The sequence below is a fragment of the Falco cherrug genome, chromosome Z (genome assembly GCF_023634085.1).
Source record: "Falco cherrug isolate bFalChe1 chromosome Z, bFalChe1.pri, whole genome shotgun sequence".
Taxonomy (NCBI): Eukaryota; Metazoa; Chordata; class Aves; order Falconiformes; family Falconidae; genus Falco; species Falco cherrug.
In genome coordinates this window covers 37774597-37793913 of record NC_073720.1, presented here as the reverse complement: position 1 = coordinate 37793913, position 19317 = coordinate 37774597, and the positions used below count along the sequence as shown (strand labels likewise).

At 41.8% G+C, this 19317-nt stretch overlaps 1 protein-coding gene across 5 annotated transcripts in view; it reads left to right on the top strand.

The window, feature by feature from the left end:
• TJP2 (tight junction protein 2) overlaps positions 1 to 19317 on the top strand; it is a 66244-nt gene that overhangs the window by 4358 nt on the left and 42569 nt on the right. Inside the window, exons 1-2 of one of the 5 annotated variants that reach the window (XM_027811960.2) lie at positions 5028 to 5275; positions 9229 to 9349. The exons of 1 other annotated variant lie outside the window; for it this stretch is intronic. In XM_027811960.2, the coding sequence (XP_027667761.2) occupies positions 5163 to 5275; positions 9229 to 9349 (234 nt within the window). In that variant the 5' untranslated portion in view covers positions 5028 to 5162. Of the gene's footprint in view, positions 1 to 5027; positions 5276 to 9228; positions 9350 to 17065; positions 17295 to 19317 lie in introns of those variants that run through there. 3 more of the 5 variants (XM_055699894.1, XM_055699895.1, XM_055699893.1) reach the window with 3 other exon arrangements.

Below are 19317 nucleotides of genomic sequence, written 5' to 3'. Positions count from 1 at the left end.
CTGCTCCCTTGTAAAGTGTACTTACTTCTTGTCCCCCGGGCCTTCAGATCCTTCTGTTGCCTTTTAATGGTCTTGTACTAGTGCTAGGATTATCCTAGTCCCACTTCAGGAAGTTTTTTATATTATTTTTCTGAATAGGTAAACTATGATTTAGGACTTGCTGCATTTCCACCTCCACCCCCCGCAACAAACGAAGCCTGTGTTTTAACAGTGGAGGGCTGAGGTTATTTTTTTACTTAAATATTACATAATTAACACGGGTATTGACTGCAGTATGGGAATTAAACAGCTGCATGCAGCAGCAAAGACCACTCCAGATCATTGCACAAATTAATCTATTAATGTTTGGGATTTTTTTTGGTTGTTTTGTTTTCTTTGAGATCAGATGATGGTTTTTTGAAAGTGCATCTTGCTAGGGAATATTGTAGATTTAGGTTTGAAATGAGAATGCAGGCTGTGGTAACTCCTTGCTGTCCAGCGTTAGATGAACCTTGCAGTTGTAAATGTATTTAGGTGTTTATGATCCAATCCTGGTAACAACAGAGTGAGCTCTGGCAGCTCTGGTCGGGTATCTTGTACAGCATCTACCCTGGTGTGTATTCATCAGCTGCAGGCTTTGTTTTTAGGAAACATGAGCTACTCAAGTTTTCATGAATTTAGGTCAGCATTGTCATTGTGTATCAGAGTATTGGAACCTCGCATAACCATGGTTCCTAATCTAGGAAGAAAAAGAAACTCATTAGTGCTGTATTTTCACATGTATAATGACAGGCAAAAATACTGTGTGATGCAATAGTAGGGCTAAAAAGAAGTGTGCAAGGAAAAATGTAAGTTGCCTTTTGTTCTGATTTTTTCCAGTGCCTGCTCCCTTTCTATGCTGTTGTCTTTGTTTCTGTTTTGAACCAGCAATACAGAACTACTTTTGAGAAATTATTTTTATTTCTTAAAGGTATGCAGTTTATCTCGGGTGTGGTCTGTATACCTGTAAAAGATCAGGTTTAGGATGTCTAGTTAGGTGTGAGTATGCTTTCATTAAGCTAGGCTTGAGTTCAGGTATTTTGGACCACTATTTGTGAGGATTTTTCCTTAGACTGGCTCAATAATACCTCTCCCAAAAGCATTTTGTTGTCATTACCGTGTCATACCACAGTAATTCTTTAACATTAGCCTGCATTGTATTGATAAACTGAGCCTGAACTCAACAATATTGGGCTTCAACTAAACCGAGGTTTCATATATTTGTTCAAGCTTTGCTCGGATTTTTTTTTTTTTTTTTTTTTAAAAAGACATTAGAGAAAACCCATAAAACCTTCCTACATGTCACTGTTAACAGCAAGGCTGTCTGTAGGCTGGCTTGCTCTCTCTATTCTAACATCTGCTTCATCATCTATCTCTGCTTAATAGCCAGCAGATTTGACTGCTGGTGTCTCTAGCCTCCTTAGCACAACTTTGTATAAGCTGATTTTGAGAATCTCTAGGAACATATGGACTGTTCAGGCAAGGGACGATCTCTAAGAAGGGGCCAAAAGCAACTGCAGTCCATGAAGCTGTGTGAAAGGGGTTTCCAGGTCCTCCTCTTTCCACGAGACCATTCCTGCCCCCATGCCCCCTGTCTGATCCTCGATGCTCCTTTGCCTCAAGATCATTTCAACAGATCAAGCTTTACAGATGCATTGATTGTTTTTCAAGCTATTTCTTAGCTATATGGCCCAAACAAAGCACATGTATATTCTGGAAGTTAGCAATTATGTGTCATAGTTACTCTTGTCACCCAGGAAAAAACATACAGGAAAAATTCTTTGTTTTTTCTCTCTCTTCATAAGAAAATTCTTTGGTCTGTAGGTGTTACAGAGGTTTTTGTTGAGAGGTGAGAAGGAAAAGGATTTCATCTCTTTCTAAAAGATGGAAATTAGTTTGTGGCTACATTGGGCAATGGATGTCTCCTTTGTAGCTGGGTCTGAAGTGACTGAAGATGTGATCATGCTTCTGTCATCAGTTTACGTGAAGTATGCTCTACATCTAAGGGAGTATGACTGTTTTCATCTGTCAAGGGTTAAGAGCAAAAGGAAGCTTTTGCTTTGATCTCAAAAATGTTTCTTTAATGCAGACAAGAGCTTCTGCCATTCTTTACCCTTCCCCAAAATATGCCTTACCTTCCAAACCATCTACTGCAATTGAGCCTACAGTTTTTACAGTGTGAATGAAAATAAGCAAACTTAAGAACTGCTTTTGCAAAAGTAATGTGTAGAGTCAAACAGATTGAAATCACCCCCAAGACTGAAATATTGGTGGGTTTTTTTCCCTATTTCAGCTAAGGAAACATAGAAAAGAATAGGGAACTTAGCAACAGGTAAAGAAAAGCTGACAGTCTTCATGGAGTCCTCTTTCCCTATAGCCAACTAGGCTTGGTAAGGCTGTGACAAGTGCTCCAGGCCTTTTGGCATGTTGCCACAATGCACTTTATCAGTTTGTTAGAAATGCTTGTTATTGGGTTTCCTTTGTTTTGTAAACTCATTAGTAATCAATGTGGGAGATCCATAGTGAGAAGTTTAGCAGAGAACACAAATATAGCAAATAAGCAGTCTTTTTAGCTGAACGGTGAGGCAGTTTCTTACTGTTATCTTTTTGGATTTGGCTGAGGAGCCTGAGTTCCTGAAGCTGACACAAATATTTTTCTTAACAGCTTAATCCTTAGATTGTTTGTTCACTTGCATGTTCCCAGTTAGGAAAATTGTGCTGTGCTTTTTCCAATAAAGCTTGGTGTTTGTTCTTCCTGAAAAAATACAAAACTAGTAGAAGGGGAGTGGATGATGGCTCCCCAACAGGAAACAACAGAAGGTGTGTTTTAGACCTTTTGTTTGCTCTGCAAAAGCCATCCTTTACTAACAATGGATGTACTAAGCAGCTTTGAATTTCTGTTTTCAAGTGAAGTTGAAGGAAGTTGATAACATGTGAGTCAGTCTTACTCCCTTTAGACACCCAGAGATTTCATGAACCATTTAGCCAAAAGCAGTACTTGGGAGTGACGTGCTTATTCTGGGAGCTAGACATCTCTGTGTGCAAGGCTATTTGTGGGGCACATATTCTAGTTAGAATTAATAGGCTTTGCCCAAGGAGACAAAAGCTCCAGAGTTGTTTGGTTTTTTTTTTTTTTTTGGACCAGAGCTGCACTACATGCTTTTTAGACTTTGCATAGGGCTAAAAAGTACTTTGGGGAAGTTTTTCTAAGAATTGTTTCTTAAGTCTATATGGGGAAAATTTAGGGTTAATAAAAAGTGTTAAGCAGGAGGGCAGAACAAGTACCAAAACTTTGTAGCATGAACTGTGGTGATTCTGATGTTGCTAACAAAACTGACTTTGAGGGAAGACTGAGTTTTATCAAAATGTTTCTGTGTTTAAGTAAAACTTAATATTGTCATGGACTGCTACGGTCAGAAGGCTCTTAAAAACTGGAATAGTCAAAAACCTGCCCACTTCATGTCTTGTCTTTTCCTGGTCAGTACCGCCTTTGCAGTGGAGCTGCCACAGCTATCAGAAGTAAGGATGCATGCAGGCTTAATGACGTTAGCTGTGCTTGCAGACTTCTACTAGTACTTTGTTTTCCTAAGCTTCTTAATACTTTGTATACAGATGTTTGAAGTTGTAGTTAAGTGCTTTTTTTGAGAAGTAATTATTTGCTTCATTTCATTTCTGTGTTTTTTATATATTAATTTTTTTAACAAATCACAAATTTTCAGACTGCATATTTCTTACATATCAGTATGCAACTAGGTAGGTAAAAACTGAATTTTTCCCTCTGACAATTGTTTGTAGTAGTGCTCCCTGAACCTAAGGGATGATTGTTTTTTGTTTTGCTTTTCAAAGATCAGTCCCACAGTTACTATTTAATAACAACTTGAGATAGTTCAGCATGTACATGTGTTAACGTAACCTACAAATGTGACAGTATTAGACACCAAGTACAGGTAACACATGTAAGTAGTATAGGACCTGTCAATGGTTATACAAATCTTGGTGTTGAGCTGAACATTTTAAAGTATTAGTAATGAAAACTAGTGGTTTTCATCTTAGCAATTTCTAAATAAGTAGCATGCAAAATGAAGTCACTCAACAGAAATATAGGCAAGTCTACTAATATTAGTAACTAAAATATGCAGTTTATCAAGGGAGTTGTCTGATGTCTTCAGTCTTCCTGTCCTGTCTGTTCTTTTCACATTTTTGTCTATATTAGTGCATAAGTATATAATATTTATATACTATATATAATAATATGTAAAACATTCATATCTTAGTATCGTAGTATCTAAGTAGTGTTACAACAACATTGCATTAGCCTTTTTGCCATCAAGTACATCTCTCTTAATACTGCAGTTTCACACTACTGCAACGTTTCCAAAATGTCACTGTTAATTCAGCATGTACATCTGTCTCCACCTCTAGTTAGTACCTGAGGTCTTTGGCATGCACAGTTACTTACCTCATGGCTAGACCAATTTTGACATGGAAGGTGGCTTCTGGCATTGTGTGAGGCGCATTTGAATGACTAGTACATATCATAATGAGAGCTTCTAGCTTTCTTAATTCCATACAAGCCAGGTAAGGAAATGTTTCTCCGTGCCTTTTCCAAACACATCAGATAAATCCCTTACAACACTTCCAATGTGCAGAGCTTTCTGGTGCTGAGGAAAAAAGTTGAAGCAAAAGCTATTCATGCCTGTCACAGTGTCTAAAAGTCTCGAGTTTTCTGTGCAGATCTCTCTTATTCCCTAGACAGATTTGACAGAGAAGTTACCTAGTGCTCCATTAGCACTTGAAAGATTATAGACAGCAGAGATTTAGCAAAGGATTAGTCAATTGGAGAGTGTGCATTATCCGGCCAGGCTTAGAACCGTGATTGTCTCTTCAATCATTTTCATTAGTGTCTTATTCAAAGATCGAATTATGTAACAATGACGTTTCCAGGGAATCTGGTAGGAGTTTTTCTTTGGTTTCTCTCTCCTGTTAACTCTCCAAGCCTGGGAGAGGGGAAGAAGCATTATTTTTACGCTTCAAACTTGCAGCATGTTTTAAAAAGCAGCGGTTCAGAGAAGTGGTGTGACTTCAGTTGCAGCATCTGCATTTGGATGGTAACTTAATGTGGTGGAACTTTTGAGAGAGGCAGGATGCGGTACAAGAAATATATAACTATTTTAGAAGCAGCAATAGGTATAACTCCCCTTAACAAAAGGGAGCTGCTTCCTGAGGGTAGACATGCAAATCTGTGGCAACATCCAGGGTAAGTATTAAAAAGCAATCCGCGAGTAGCTGTGGGAAAACCTGTGCTCACCTTGCATCATGCAATTTTAAAACTTGTTATCAGAAAAGACGAGAGTCATTCATAAAATGGGTAATTGTTTTTGTACCTTCTAAACAGTGTATGTTCTGGTTGTTAAACTTTGTGGTTTCATTAGAGATTTCTGGGTACTTTTGTCCTTGGCTAGTACAATGAGTAGAAGAAGGTGTTATTTCTAAATCAGGAGTTCGCTGAAGAACAGAAAGGATAAACAGGTGAATACTCATCAGAACAAAAATGAAACAGTTGTTTTGTGTTTATTGCTTATTACTAACCTGATGTGTGTATGTGTGCGTGTCTCCATGTAGGAATATACTTATTTTAATTTTATCCATGAGATGTCAGCTTCTAAAAGTGGGAAAGAAAAAGATTCTTTGTGTATACAACTTCTGTTCTCTGCTAGGAAGCCGGAGTTCCTCATATTTAGGAATACTGTATCCCTAAAGGGCAGTTTTAGTTGTTAAAAAGGGAAGTAAATTAACATTGTTAGTGTCAAAATGTGAAATACTGAGCATTCTGGTTTTGTTAAAAATCCAGAGTGCTTTCTTGTACCACAGAATTCAAGTATTATACCTGAAAAAATTCTTTCTGTTCCTAACTGTTTCCCTCAAAAACTTACGGTGTGTGTGAAAAGGGATTGTCGTTCCCTCAAACCTGCCCCTATATGAGTAGCACTGGTGGGTGGGTGCCTTCACAGCCTTTCTAGTTTTCCATGGATTTGCTGTATATTAGAATGCCATTGCCTTGTTTCAAACATTGCAGAGCAGTGCCAAATCTGAGAGGCTTTTGTTCAAGAGCAATTAACAAGTTTCTACTGGTTTGGAATAGTTCTGTGTAAGCATGACACAGCAAAGAAAAGCTTGGAGTACAACTGTGACTTCTTGGCTGTAATGGAACTCAAATGTATCCTGTAACTTTTCCACAAGAGCACTTCCTCTAATGGTGGTAGCAACAGTAGAAACAATTAAAATGCAGTGCACCATATGTTTGTGAGTTCTGTTTTCTTTCCAGTTGTATCACAAACCCCACAAAAACTACTCTAGAAAACATGCTGATGCCAACAATTTCCAGCCTCTTATCAACACAAGTATTCTTCAAGTTGGTCCTAAGTTTCTGGTATCGTGTTAATGAGTGCTTGTAGGGGTTTTTGTTAAAAATCTGCCCATTAAAAGGGGTTCTTAGTATAATGTGTTTGGACACAGGACAGTGGAGTGTCCTAAATTGTGGCTTCCTTTGATTGTTTCATGTAAGTTATCAACATACCAATCTTTCTGAATTTTGTAACCACTCTTTACCTGTTGATACAATGGTACGTGGTTGTTCTTGATACTTTGAGAAGCTGATTTGGAAATTAATGCTACATTCTTGTAGAATTCCTCTTTGTTTTCAAGTAAGTTTGTTTGGCCAGAGTCACAGCTGAAACAAGCCATCTAAAAATGAAACTACTGCAGTATCCATTATTCTTTGTTTTGTAACTGGGACTGCTTGGCTTTCATCCGCTACTGAGAGTTAGTATCAAAGTGCAAAAGACATTACCCTGTTAATATTTGTTTTTATTTCCAGCATTCTTAATCGGGCATCTCCCTCCTTTCAGGGAGAGGTTTGGTTAGTGCGATTGTTGTACACACTTGGAATTCCAAACCAGTTAAGATCTGTTTGGATTTGTCATTCCAACAGTTTCACAAAAGCAAAAAGCTGTTGTCATTGGACTGTAATTGGGATTCCTTTTATGTTTTCATTAAAACTTTAAGGGAACTAAAGGTTGGTAACCAGCAATTGTGACAAAGTAAGCTGTGAGATGAAGAAAAAAATGCTATTCTTCTTGTAGCTGCAGTCTGCTTATTCTATACAACTGGAATAAGCAAATTAATAATTTGATAACATAAGCTTATCACTCAGCTTCTTGAGGTACCCTGTCCCATTCATATAAAAAAAAAGTGGTTTGGAAGTGTGTGTGTGTATGTGTATAGGGAAAAAACCCAACCAGCTCATAATGAGCCAGTTTCCAAAACCTAATACTGAATGTAGGATATAGAGATCATCATCTGTCATCTCCTCACTGTACAAATTCAAGTGCATGCTTAACTCAACTACTTCCTTTATTTCTCTTAATCTTCTCCTAAAATTAAAAATATTGTTAGAGTCCGATGCTAGCTTCAGTGCCATCACTTGAAAGTTGTGAAAAACCTGATTAAAACCCCAGACTAAGGTACAGAAGGAAGCGGGAAAGGCATATATGTTACTTTTCTAAGGCATTAGTTGACATTTCCATATCAAAGTAATTACAAAATGTGCTTTTCTACCTCAGTTTTTGCTTGGAATAATGATGTGATTTCTGCAACAGGTTGATTTTCATAACTTTTGGCATCTTCATGCAGAGGCAAAATGATGGCAGCAGTGGTAGTTTGTGTTTAGCTTGCCTGTGTAACTCTCCTGCAGCCTCCAGAATAATATTCTGTTCATAGCCTGGAACAATAAAGCTGATGTTTGTTCCTAATGCAGAGCATAAATCTTGCTGCTCTTTGGTGATCACAGAAACCAACATTAAGCATCCTTTTCTTCTGTGACTTCCAAAATCATGCTTTAATTTAAAACAGTAGTTTGTTACTTGTAGAAAGATGCTTTTATGCTGGAAGAATCAGCAGAGAGGGAAAAGGACCTTCTAGTTTCACAATGTGATGTCTGGCAGGTGCTTGCATTTTCAAAGTGTTTAAGAAGTTAATCTGAGACCAAATTAAGTTTAAAATACTTCAGAAGTTTTAAATCTGCTTTTTTTGAACCTATGACCTTACTCTGATTGTGCTCAGGAAAAAGTGGGTGCCACACACAAGACGCATCAATAAAATGTGGGGTAGCCTTGTAGATAATTGGAAGAGTTCTGCAGAATTCTTTCAGTATCTCTTTCTTATGCCTCTCCTGCTCTATAGAAATGGCTAAGGGAGTATATTACTCAGAATTTAAAAAAAAATTGCATTGGAGGAAAAACCCCAAAACTAAACCTGTTACAAGTATGGATAAGATACTCTTCTGCAGAAATCTGGCTATATCCTTCTTTGAAGATGGAACACTTTGGAAAGATGGTCTTTGAGAGGAATGAAGATGATCATGATGTGTGTTGGTTTTCTTTTAAAAACAAAACTCAGCCAGCAAACCCTAACGACTGGTGTCTGTTTCTATTTCTGTCAAAAGTTCCTTCTTCATCTTGGTTAAACTGTTCATTTTCTGTTTTCCTGCAGAGGATAATCAAGGACTAGGACAAGGGTGGGGGAGAGGAGGAGCTCTCTGACAGGGGTGCTGCATGGAAGCTAACATGCTGCTTGCACAGAATAGGGGTAGCTGCGGCCTGTCAAGCAGGGGAAGGAGGAGTAAATGACGATGCAAATTGTTTTTTTTTTCTATTTGGCAGCTGGAGTTGTTCAGTTACCAGCTGAAATCACTGGACTGTCTGTATCTGATTGTACAAAGTTCAGCTAGTAAGAGCATTCTACCTTGAGCATAATGTCAGTAAAAACGATCTTGTGCAAGATAAGCTATCAGACTAAGCCCAAATTAAAACAAAAAGCCTAAATGCCTTGTGGAGAGGACCAATGGTAAGCATGCTTCCTGTCTATACCCTATTTCATTTGCAAAAATGCAGTTGCCTTGTGTGCTGGCTTGTGTGGATGCCTGATGATAGACAGTGCTTGACCTCAAGTTTGCAGTGTTTCTGCAAGTGTAAATATTGCCAAGTATCTCCTTTATTCAGGCACCGTTTCCACTTGATTGCCAGGGAAGCCAAAGCATGCCAAACTAACCAGACAAATACATTTTGTATCCTCTTTATCTCGTACTTCAGTGTCCCAGGCTTCATAGTCACTCTTATGTGATAACATATTACTTAAAATTTTGCTTTTCAGGGAGCAAACTACTGCACTGCCATCTCCTTGTGAGTGGGACTGGGAGCACAGCTGTACATCAAGCCCAAAGCATCTCACAGCAAGTAGACAGAGACACCCAAGAATCATCATTGCTCAAAAGGTACTAGTCAAGTTGCATCGATTAGAACTGGCCATTAGTTTAAAACAACAGATTCTTGTCATGTGCTAGCTCTAATGTTCATTCTTGTAGCTATGTTTTTAAAAGGTTTTAAGAAACTGTGCAATGGAGTAATACATTGAAATCTGAACTAGTGCTTTTGGATTCCCAAAGCAACCTAGCACACACACATTTGCTGAAAGTTTGATGATGTACAACAGGCCTCCAGAAGAGGAGAGACTGCTGCAATGAACTCAATATTCTGCTAAAGCTATGCAAATAATAATGTGCAGGCCTGTGCTAGTGCATCTCTTGGCTAAATATTGGTAAAGAATGGATCTAATCTATGGTGATGTCTTCAGCAAATACAAATATTTAGCATAGATTTGGGGATAAATAGATTACTTTAAGCACAGAGAGTAATATTAATGGGAATTGCTTAGTGACTCAGTAGAGTCCTGGGAAACAGAATAGACACACACAGGGAAAGTTGTTTTGCTGCATATTTTCTTATAGTACATCATTAAGGTAAATATAATCCTTTTGGTGTCTTAACCTTGCTTTTGAAACCTATTCTCAAGTGCTTCCAGAGAGAACATAAACTGCGTCCTTAGTTTTATGTGATGATCAAACATGCTTGGCTTGTTTTTGTAAGTCATTAACAGATGACAATTTTAAAAGAGCAAAAGGGTTTTATGCTGGTTGCAAAACTGTAGCTGACTTACCCACATTTCCAAGTAAATTACTAAAGCAGCAATAGCTATGCATCTCTCAAGAATGAAAGGCATCAGTTGTTCTGTCTTTCTAATTTGTGATATACTTAACCAAAGCTACTCATCTGTTAGTTTAATGTTCTGGGAGTTAGGGGAGAAGGCGCTAGTTAATAAGACTCAAAAAGACATGATAGAAAAAAAAAAGTTAGCATTATATAAAGTAACAAACAGGTAAGCCCCGTTCACTTAGGGTGCTGCATGTGGGAAAATAATGATGCGAGACTATCTGTGAAGTATAGCTAGGCAGGAATGTCCCTGTTGGGGTCTCCAGCACACTCTAACATTTTCCTCAAAATAAAAAACTTCCAAGGATATGGTATGGTATGCAAACCTTCCACCAGAGAGTGTAGATACTTGCAAGCCCAACTCTTAGCAAAAGAAACTTCAGAACCATATATCCACCAGAGAAATATGCCTCAGAAGCTGCATCTGGCCACCTTGCCCGTGGGCTCCCATGAGTTGTGTGCTGAGGCTGTGTCCATCTGCTTTCTCCATGATGATTGTTCTCACTATTCTCCCATGGATTCTCATGAGCTCATCTGAGTCCTTTCTGAAAAACAGCACCCAAAAGTGAACACAGTCCCCTAGCTGAGGCCTCGCAATTACTGAATAGGGCTGCAGAACTGCTTTGTTTCTTAATGAGCTTGTCAGCCAGAGGTTTGCCAGTATAAATAGGATGGGGAGAGGCAGAGCTTTGAAGCATAGTTTTAGTGCTTTAAAGGACTAACTTGGCTGTAGAACTGCTGTCTGGATCTTTGTTTTTTAAATTAACCTCTGTATCAGAAAAAAAATAAGTTTTGTGTATGGCTTGTGCATTCTGCATATTCTTTTACTTGTTCTTAATAACTATAATGATCTCAATGAGAATGGGATCTTTGTTTTCGCTACTGTGTTGTCTTAATTAATTTGAGCCGTAACAGTTGATTGCCATAGTAAAGTTTTTGTTGTAGGGCTTGACTTCCAGTGAGGGAAGGCAGATAGATTGCTAAAAGCAGAGGATTGTTTCATAGCCTTGCAAGGAGTAGTCAAGAAGCGTGGAGAGGAGAGGAAGGAAATGAGATGTAAGCAAAATGAATGTGCAAACAGAATGTGCACGATGTGGTGCCTTTTGTTTAAAATGAACAAGTTGGGGGTGGGGAAGAGTTTTCCTTTTGAAATGTTGATAAATGCTTTTGTATGGTGTTTGAGGAGAAAAACAGTACACACTTGTGTGATTTGGATCTGTTTAAACTACTTCGTTATTTAATTCTTTAGAATAATAGTACTAGCTTTTGTAGCTTCTGAAATTAATAGAGGTCAGAGTGTTTATGCCAAAGAAAGTTGCTTCAGTTTGCATAGTTGGTAGAGGAAGTGGGGTGTGTGTGTTCAGGTAGAGTCACTGCTGAGTCCCTGTTGCACTCTGTAGCAATAGGTTACACTGTTTCATTTGCTTGCCTTACCAGTGTAATTTTCAGGATTCTGCAGTGTAGTTTAAAACATTGCAAGGTGAAAATGTGTTTAGAATAAATATGTATTTCTTCATTCTCCCCCCTATCATTTTTGTTGACTGTATCAAACACCTCTGCATATTCTCATGTGGCTTTTTATCTATCCTGTGAAATATGCTATACATCTGTGTCTTCTAATTTGCATATTCTTTGCAAAGATGCAGCAAAAAACATGATAAACAGTGGTCTGCCATTTTTTAGCAGAATAAACCTGTGATGTGTGAGATCTAGTAGAAGTGATGATTAAAATTTCAAAACTGTTGAGAAAAATACATTCTATTACTGTATTTCATACTCTTAATATCTCTAGAGCTGTTCCTAGTTGTTCAGCATAAACAGTTTGTTACAGTAAAGATTTTTTTACTTCTTGTGAACTTGAAATTGAGTTTCTAAACCAATTATGACAGTGCTGCTGCTTGCTGTATATCATTACCTACACGTTTAAAATGTTGTTGATTTGAAGTATCTAGGTAAATCTGTATGTCTAGGTTTAAAAAAAGAAAAAAACCACCACCTTACCATGAGAACATCAGAATAGGTGGCCAGTTGACCCACAGAGGATTTTGTACTGTTGGTTACCCTGGGAAAAATATGTATTAAGTGTGGGATGCTGTGTTTTTTGGGGGCTCTGTTTCTTCCAGGACATCTGTGCTTTCTAAAATAACAGCCTTAGGATTGCTGCTTTGAAACTTGGAAAGTGCGTATGGCTGTGCATCCTTACGCTAGACCAGAGGTGGCCTACATACCGGATCCTGCAAGCTGCCTGCCAGAATCTTTATGCTGGATAATCGCAAGCTGTACTTCAGAAGTGGAGGCAAGGGGCAGGATAATGAACATGTTGCTCTGCTTTAAGCTGGCACTTGAGTCATGCAGTAACCCAGGAATGATAGTCTAATTCAGCTGGAAGCAAACCTCAGGAGGTTTCTAGCCCAACCTCTTCCCCAAAACAGGGTCAGCTGTGAGATCAGAGCAGGTTGCCTGGAGCTTTACCCAGCTGGGGTTTGAAAACCCCCAAGGACAAGAGACAGTACAGCCTCTCTGTGCCCTGGGTCCTTGGCTTGGCTGCGCTCATGGCAAAAAATTTTTCTCCTTATGGCCATCTGAATCTGTCTTGGTTGAACTTTTGCCCATTTTCTCTGATCCTCTCATGATGCACCACTGTTAAGAACCTGGCTGCATCTCCTCAGTCTCCTCCCGTCAGCACCAGTGAGCTGCTGTTAGATGTCCCAAAGCCATCCTTCATGCTGAATAAGCCCAGCTGCAACAGCCTCCTCTTGCAGGGCCAGTGCTTCAGCCCTCACCATCTTGGTGGCCCTCCATTGGATTCAGTTCTACACATGGTGACAAGTGCCCATGATAGTATTCATGGCTTCTCTTCTTCAGTCCCCCCAAGGCAGAGGTTAAGATTACTGTGCCATACATGTGACAACCTCAGCGACATATTTGACCATATGTAGCTCCTGAGCAGTTTGAGAGTCAGAGGTCAACTACCTACACATCCTCTAACCCTGAAGGCTGACTCTGTTAGGGCCCAGCTTACTGGGTAAAGAAGCAGACATAACTGGATTTTTGAATCATTTAAGTAGGACTGGGCTGACTGATTTGTGTGATTTTTGCAGGCTGATGACAAACAGCAGTCTAAAGAGATTGCCTGGAAGGGAAAGGGGAAAAGCTGTTTGGCAGCATGGTATTTTTAGAAACTTATACAGTGCCTTTCATCAGAGGATCATGAACACCTGCTTAAAAACAAAAGCAAAGCTGACATCTCTGTTCAGACTTCCAACAACTGGACTAGCAGCCCGCATTCCCAATATCTCTTGCTGAAATCAATTCCCAGTTCTTTAAGGAGGCTGCCTGTTTGCCATGCTGTCTAGCAGCACTACTAAGTGTTGAACTTCAACATTTAAAAAAAGAAGAGAAGGAACTGATTGTCCAAAGGGCCACTTAAAACACTTGATGGTGGGGAGGAGGTGGAGAGAACCTGAATCACCAATCGGTAACCAATCTTGGTTGCTGCAGGGAAGTTGCTGAATAGCCATATTTGGTTGGCAGGAATAACTGTGAGAGGCAGCTGCTTGTTTTAAATTTGCATCCTGTAGTGTACTGTTAAGTGGGTGTTTCCTCTGCTGGTGCTGGAAGCAGCACTGCTTCATTCACAGTAGCGTTAGATAATTTATGGAATACGTCCTAGGTTTTGCATGACTCAAGCTACAGCAAATGATCTCTAAATTAGTGCTACACAGACCGTAGATTCAATCTGATTGTAGGCAAATTATGTCTGCCTTGATTACTTAAACTGAAAACCTCAATGGGAAATGTGCTCACTAGAAGTTATTTGCATGTTTCTCACAGAGTTAACACCAATTAATCTTTCCATGGAAGTTAATTTTGAAATCTCTGCACACCTACATAACATTTCATGAAATCCCCTGCACATAATACTGCTTTGTACAGTGATTGCATATGCAGAATAGCCGGTCCTAAACACTGCAGATGACAGAGCTGCACATTTATAGCCCAATTTGTGTAATTTTGGTTAAAAAAAAAAAAAAAGGGTGTTGGTACCCGGCCTTTACTCTTCATGATGCAGTATCCCTTCCAGGGCCAACTACAACTGTACCTGCACCTCCCATTTCAAGGGGAGACAATGAGAGATAAGTGCATGCAGCCGTGCTTTCAAATGCTAAAGTGCACAGAGACCAGCATAGATAGAGCAGACCATTTTGCTGGGTCTCCTGCCTCTCTTCTGCTTGTGCTGCTGTCCCAGGTCAGTTTTGGCTAGTTTGTAGTATTCTGTATAGTCACCTGTGATCCACAATGGATGGTCTTATGGGTTCAAGAGAAGCTGAGTCGGGAGAAGTATTATCTAATTACACGCTTAAAGATGCGCTGCTTTGAGCTGCAATTTAGGGGTTTGGCTTTGTTTTCCTTTGGCTTACAAGGGAAGAGAATGGGGATGCTGTCTTCCTGTGGAATAGCTGTTAGGTGAATGGGGTGCTTCAAGTACCTAGTCTCTCTTTTCCTGGCACAGGAGGCAGGAACCTGTGGTGCCAGAGAAGTTCCTGCAGCTCTTTTCGCTCCTGTTTTGTATCCTGCCATTTTCAGTTTAGGTGGCATCAGCCTCTCCCTGTAAGGCCTACCTGCATATCCACCTTGGGAGGATAGCTCAGTCAAGGGGCAGAAAGTACCAGCGAAGGCCTGAAAGTCTGTTCTCTGGGGTTGAATTCCAGGATAACTAACTTGTAAATTGTTATTATGTTAATAGTTACATGGTCCATGGCATCGCGTATGGCATCTGGGCACTTGGCCAAGCTCTACTGTGAGCATGAGCACTAGAGGTCACTTGCTGCTTGCATTTGCAGGCTGGTATGGAATGATTTATCTGCCCATCCTGGTGGAGTAGCTGTTCGGTTTGAGAAGAGACAAAGGAGGGAAATATGTGTCCTCTGTACTCTTACAAGTGCTACATTTTATGGACAAACGTGGGAAAAATTTTGATAAGCCCACATGGATTGTTTTCCATCTGTTATTGCAGGAAACTGAATGGAGACAAATTGATAGGCCCTTCCCAGGTGATGATTTGTGGTAAGAGATTGAAAACCAGCCTATTTTGCTCGCATAACTGTGGTCAGTTCCTGCATTTGTGTTACACTTACCTCAACCTAGCTAAGTGTGTTAGCCTTGGTTGTTGCCCTACAGCTTAGGGAAGTATAGCCTGATAACCCCACTATTAGTGATAACAACACATGGCTTTGATAAAGTCACAGAACATGCCAAAAAGAGGCTTCAGCCCAAGCCACAGCTTTCATCTGGAACAAGACGTAGTCCTCCTTAGCCTTGGTCAGGGTAGGCAGACCCTTACACTGGTTTGACTGGTACCACCTGCTCCCCAGCGGGCTGTGTCTGGTGGGGGAATCGGGTGATAGTGCTTCATCTTCTGCCAGAGCCTGTGTGGAGGGGGGCAGCTGTAAGAGGCTGGTGCCCTACTTTGTGCTGCCATGTTATTGGTATATGTGTTACGAGACTGCAGTCACAGGGATGCAGTGGCTTCTATTTTCCCTGTCCCACCCTAATTCTGACAGGTTTTCTTTGGAAAAGTGTATTGCCAGCTGGCTAAAGGCAAAAATTGATCTTGCATCTAAAACTACATAGTCATCTGCAGCAAAATCTTACCATATTGTAGCAAAGTGAAAACTAGATCATGTTGTTTTCATCGTGTCTTCTCAATTCGTGGAGGTAAGTATTAGACAGTGGCTTTCTCTGCTGATGCTGTGGCACAGTGTCTTATGCTGATGTTTCCAGACAGCACCAGCTCTTTAGCAAAGTGCCTCCAGATTGCGGAGATGGGCAGAAGTGCTCAGTGGAGCACTTTCCCTGCTGTGTCTCCTAGAGAAATTCTTGATGCCATATGCTATCACAGAATGCCGTGTGTGTGAAGAGCCTGCCCCTCTGCACTTCATTTTTCCAAGTGGTCTTGACTTTGGTTGTATACTGGACTACTAGTGTTGCAACGAATGTTGGATGGTATCATTCACTTGTAAAACTGAGAGGAAGGACAAGATGAAAGAAGAGCAATGTTTGTACTTCGGCAATTTTCTGCCTTTTTGTATCCAGATTTGAGGGCAGGCCATACAAAGTAACATGCTGTTTTGCATTCTTTTTTTTACAGCATTGGCTTAAGAAAGTTCTTCCCTTACAGTTTCTCCTCTTTCTTAGTTTCTTTCTTCCAGGAGCTGATTAAAGTACTGACTCATCCACCCAAAATAATACAACCCCAGGAAGACAGTAGCACTGGGAAAGAAATCTTTATTTCTGAATACAAGTGTGTGGTTGAACTTCTGCCACTCTTGTCCTCCCTAGTGCTTTTAACAGCCAGTCATCTCTGCAAGCTCTCAAGAATGCTGTTACCTTAAGAACATGCTTTTTAAGAATATGTAATTACAGCCTCAAAACAAAGCAATTTAGCCTCTGAATTAATAGCAGCAGTGTTGGCTTTGAGTCCGATGTGGAAGGGCTCTTTCTGGGAAGGAAACGCAGCCGAGGCTGTGGACTCAGGGAAGGCCATCGGGGTGCGGGGTGGGAATTTTCAAATCAGTGTCCTTCTAAAAAAAGCCACCCAAACAGAAAAGGTAGCAGTGACTGGTGTGTTTCTGTTTGACAAAGCAGGGCTGTGGATACTGTCCTCGCGTCAGAAATGCTGCCCAGGTTTGGACCACGGGGCCCGTCTCCCGTTTACCATGTGACAGGCGTCAGCTACTGGCTGCTGCCAAGGGCAAGAGCACAAGAAATATTTTTGTAAATGGAGAATAACAATTCTTTTCATCCCAGGGAGAATGAAAATGTTTCTTCGCCGCCCCGGGGCGTTTGCAGGCACGATTGGCTGGCCGCGGGGGGCGGCCGGGCCCGGCAGTACAAAGTCGCTCTGTGGCGGGCTCCTCAGTGCCGGCTTTGTCCCCGGCGGGCTCGGGCCGCCCCCGCCGCGCCGGCCTCCGGCGCAGCCCCTCACCCACGCCGCTCCCCGGCCAGCGGCCTGTCCGGTCTCCCTCGGCCCTTCCCGGGCAGCGGGGTCGAGGCGGGGGAGAAGCGTGCCCGGGGCCGCGGGCGGGAGCGGCCGGCGATGTTACTATGGGAGCGACGCAGGGCTCCGCGGGGAGCGAACCACGGGAGCCCGCAGGGGGGGCGGAGCAGGTCGGTAGCCTCCCCCTCGCCCACCGCGCTCCTCCTCCCGCCGGGCTCGCTCGCCGGCACCCCCCGCCCCGGTCGTGGTAGTGTCCCCCGGCCGGGGCCCCGTCGCGGCAGGGGGCGAGGGAGGGGCTCGGCGGCTGGACCGGGTCCTGCCGCGGGGGCCGGGCGGTGGGCGGAGGAGGGGGCGGCTGTGGCACCGCGTGGGGAGCGGTGCGTGCGTGTGGCGCTTACCGGTGTCAGCGTGTGTTTCAGCCCGCGGCGCCTCCCAGCCGTCCGGGACCACCCGTCCCGCAGGGGCAGAAGCGGCCCCGGTGGGGCGGGGGGCAGGTAGGGGCGGGCTGCGGGTGTGATCCCGCCTTCCCACCGCCGCGGGCCGGCCGGTGGGCTGCTGGGGCCGAAGGGCGGTGGGAATCCCGTGGTTTTTTCGGTAAAATGGGAGCGGGGAGGTTTGAGCCGGTGGGCAGGGGCTGGCGAGTTCCGCTCGGGTGCCTGGGTAAGGCCTCCAACACTGGAGACAAAACATAATGTTATGTTTTAAATGCAGGTTGAGCTCAGGGTGCAAGTCCGTTTCTTAACCGAAAATTTCCCTGTACCTGTCGAGAACCAAAATCCTAAATTTGAAAAAGAAAATCTCCTCCTGGCCCTTGCTTCCCCCCTACCCCGTTCATTTTTTATGAGAAAACTTGTTTTCCTTCACCTGTTGCTGAACTGCAGTAATCAATATAGCTACGAAGCACCTAGGAGTAGCAAGCAGCATCTGCCAGGACTGGAGAGACATTTGGTGTGCTTGCCAGCGTGCAGGAGACTGAATTTATCTGTAGTCACCTCCCCCACCCCCACTAAAATGTGAGTGGAAGCCATAAACAGAATTTATTTGTGCCTCATAGTTTGTTTTGTGGCACGTAGAACAATTAGTGCTGTAAGTTTACTTTTTTTTGTATGGGGTCTGTGTGTGTTAGCCAGTGTCCCATGTTGCACATGTTGCAGGTATTTATTGGCCATCAGTGAGCTACTAGTTGATACTTTCTTTTATGTGATTATTTCCAGAGTGTGTGGTTTTGGGTTGGTTTTTTGTTTAGCTGGTTTGGGGTTTGTTTGCTTAGGGTTTTTTTTTGTTTGGTTGGTTTGAGGTTTCTTTTGATGCTGGGTTTGTGTTTTTTTTAATAGGTCACCGAGGTTGTGTAGTTGATCTGGGTAACTATCCCACTCTTACTTCACCCTTCTTGTTCTGTTATCTTCATCCTCTCCTGTACTTACCTGTTTCCCCTCTTCTGAATCAATCTTGTAAGCTCTTTGACAAGATCCCATTGTATTTGACACTTGTTTTGCTGCAGTACATTTAGTAAGTATATGTAATCATTTGCTGATGGTTCTGGTGAGAGAATTGTAAATATCCATGACAGTGCCTTGGTGACTTGCCTTGCAGGGGTCTCTTGGGGGTGGGGTTTAAATGTGCTGACCTGAGCTGGATGGAATGCCTGATTCTGCATATATGAGTTGTAGTAGTTACAGAGCTTGTAGTTACAGATGTACACTTTAGATGGCTATTACTTAATACTTCATTTAAACAAAATCATCGTGAGTATGGAGTGGTTCTTGAGGTAAGAGACTTTGCAGTATCTAGCAACTTTCTTGGACTTGCTATCCATGTTGGTGGAATTCTTGCCCTTTTGAAGTTTTTGACAACGTTCTTGTTGGCTTGATAAAAAGTGTGGGTTGTCAGGTCTCCACTGAGTGTATGAGGTTTCTTCAAGTTGTTTTAGGCTCTGCCTTTCGTGTAAAGAAATAGGAATTAAACCATTTGGATGGAGCTTCTTTTTGTTTCACAGCTGTGAGTCCATGCAGTCCAGCAGAAGTAGGCTGTGTTGGCTTATGAATTCAGTGACAGCTTCTCTGTCAGCAAAAAGGGAGCTTTGTCCGATCTTTCCTCCTGCCTATTGTTTGAGACTGAGAAAGTTGATGGGTCTTCTGTGTACTGAACTTAAGTAGGGAGAATTGTCACTGTGGCTCCTGCGATGGTTATTAT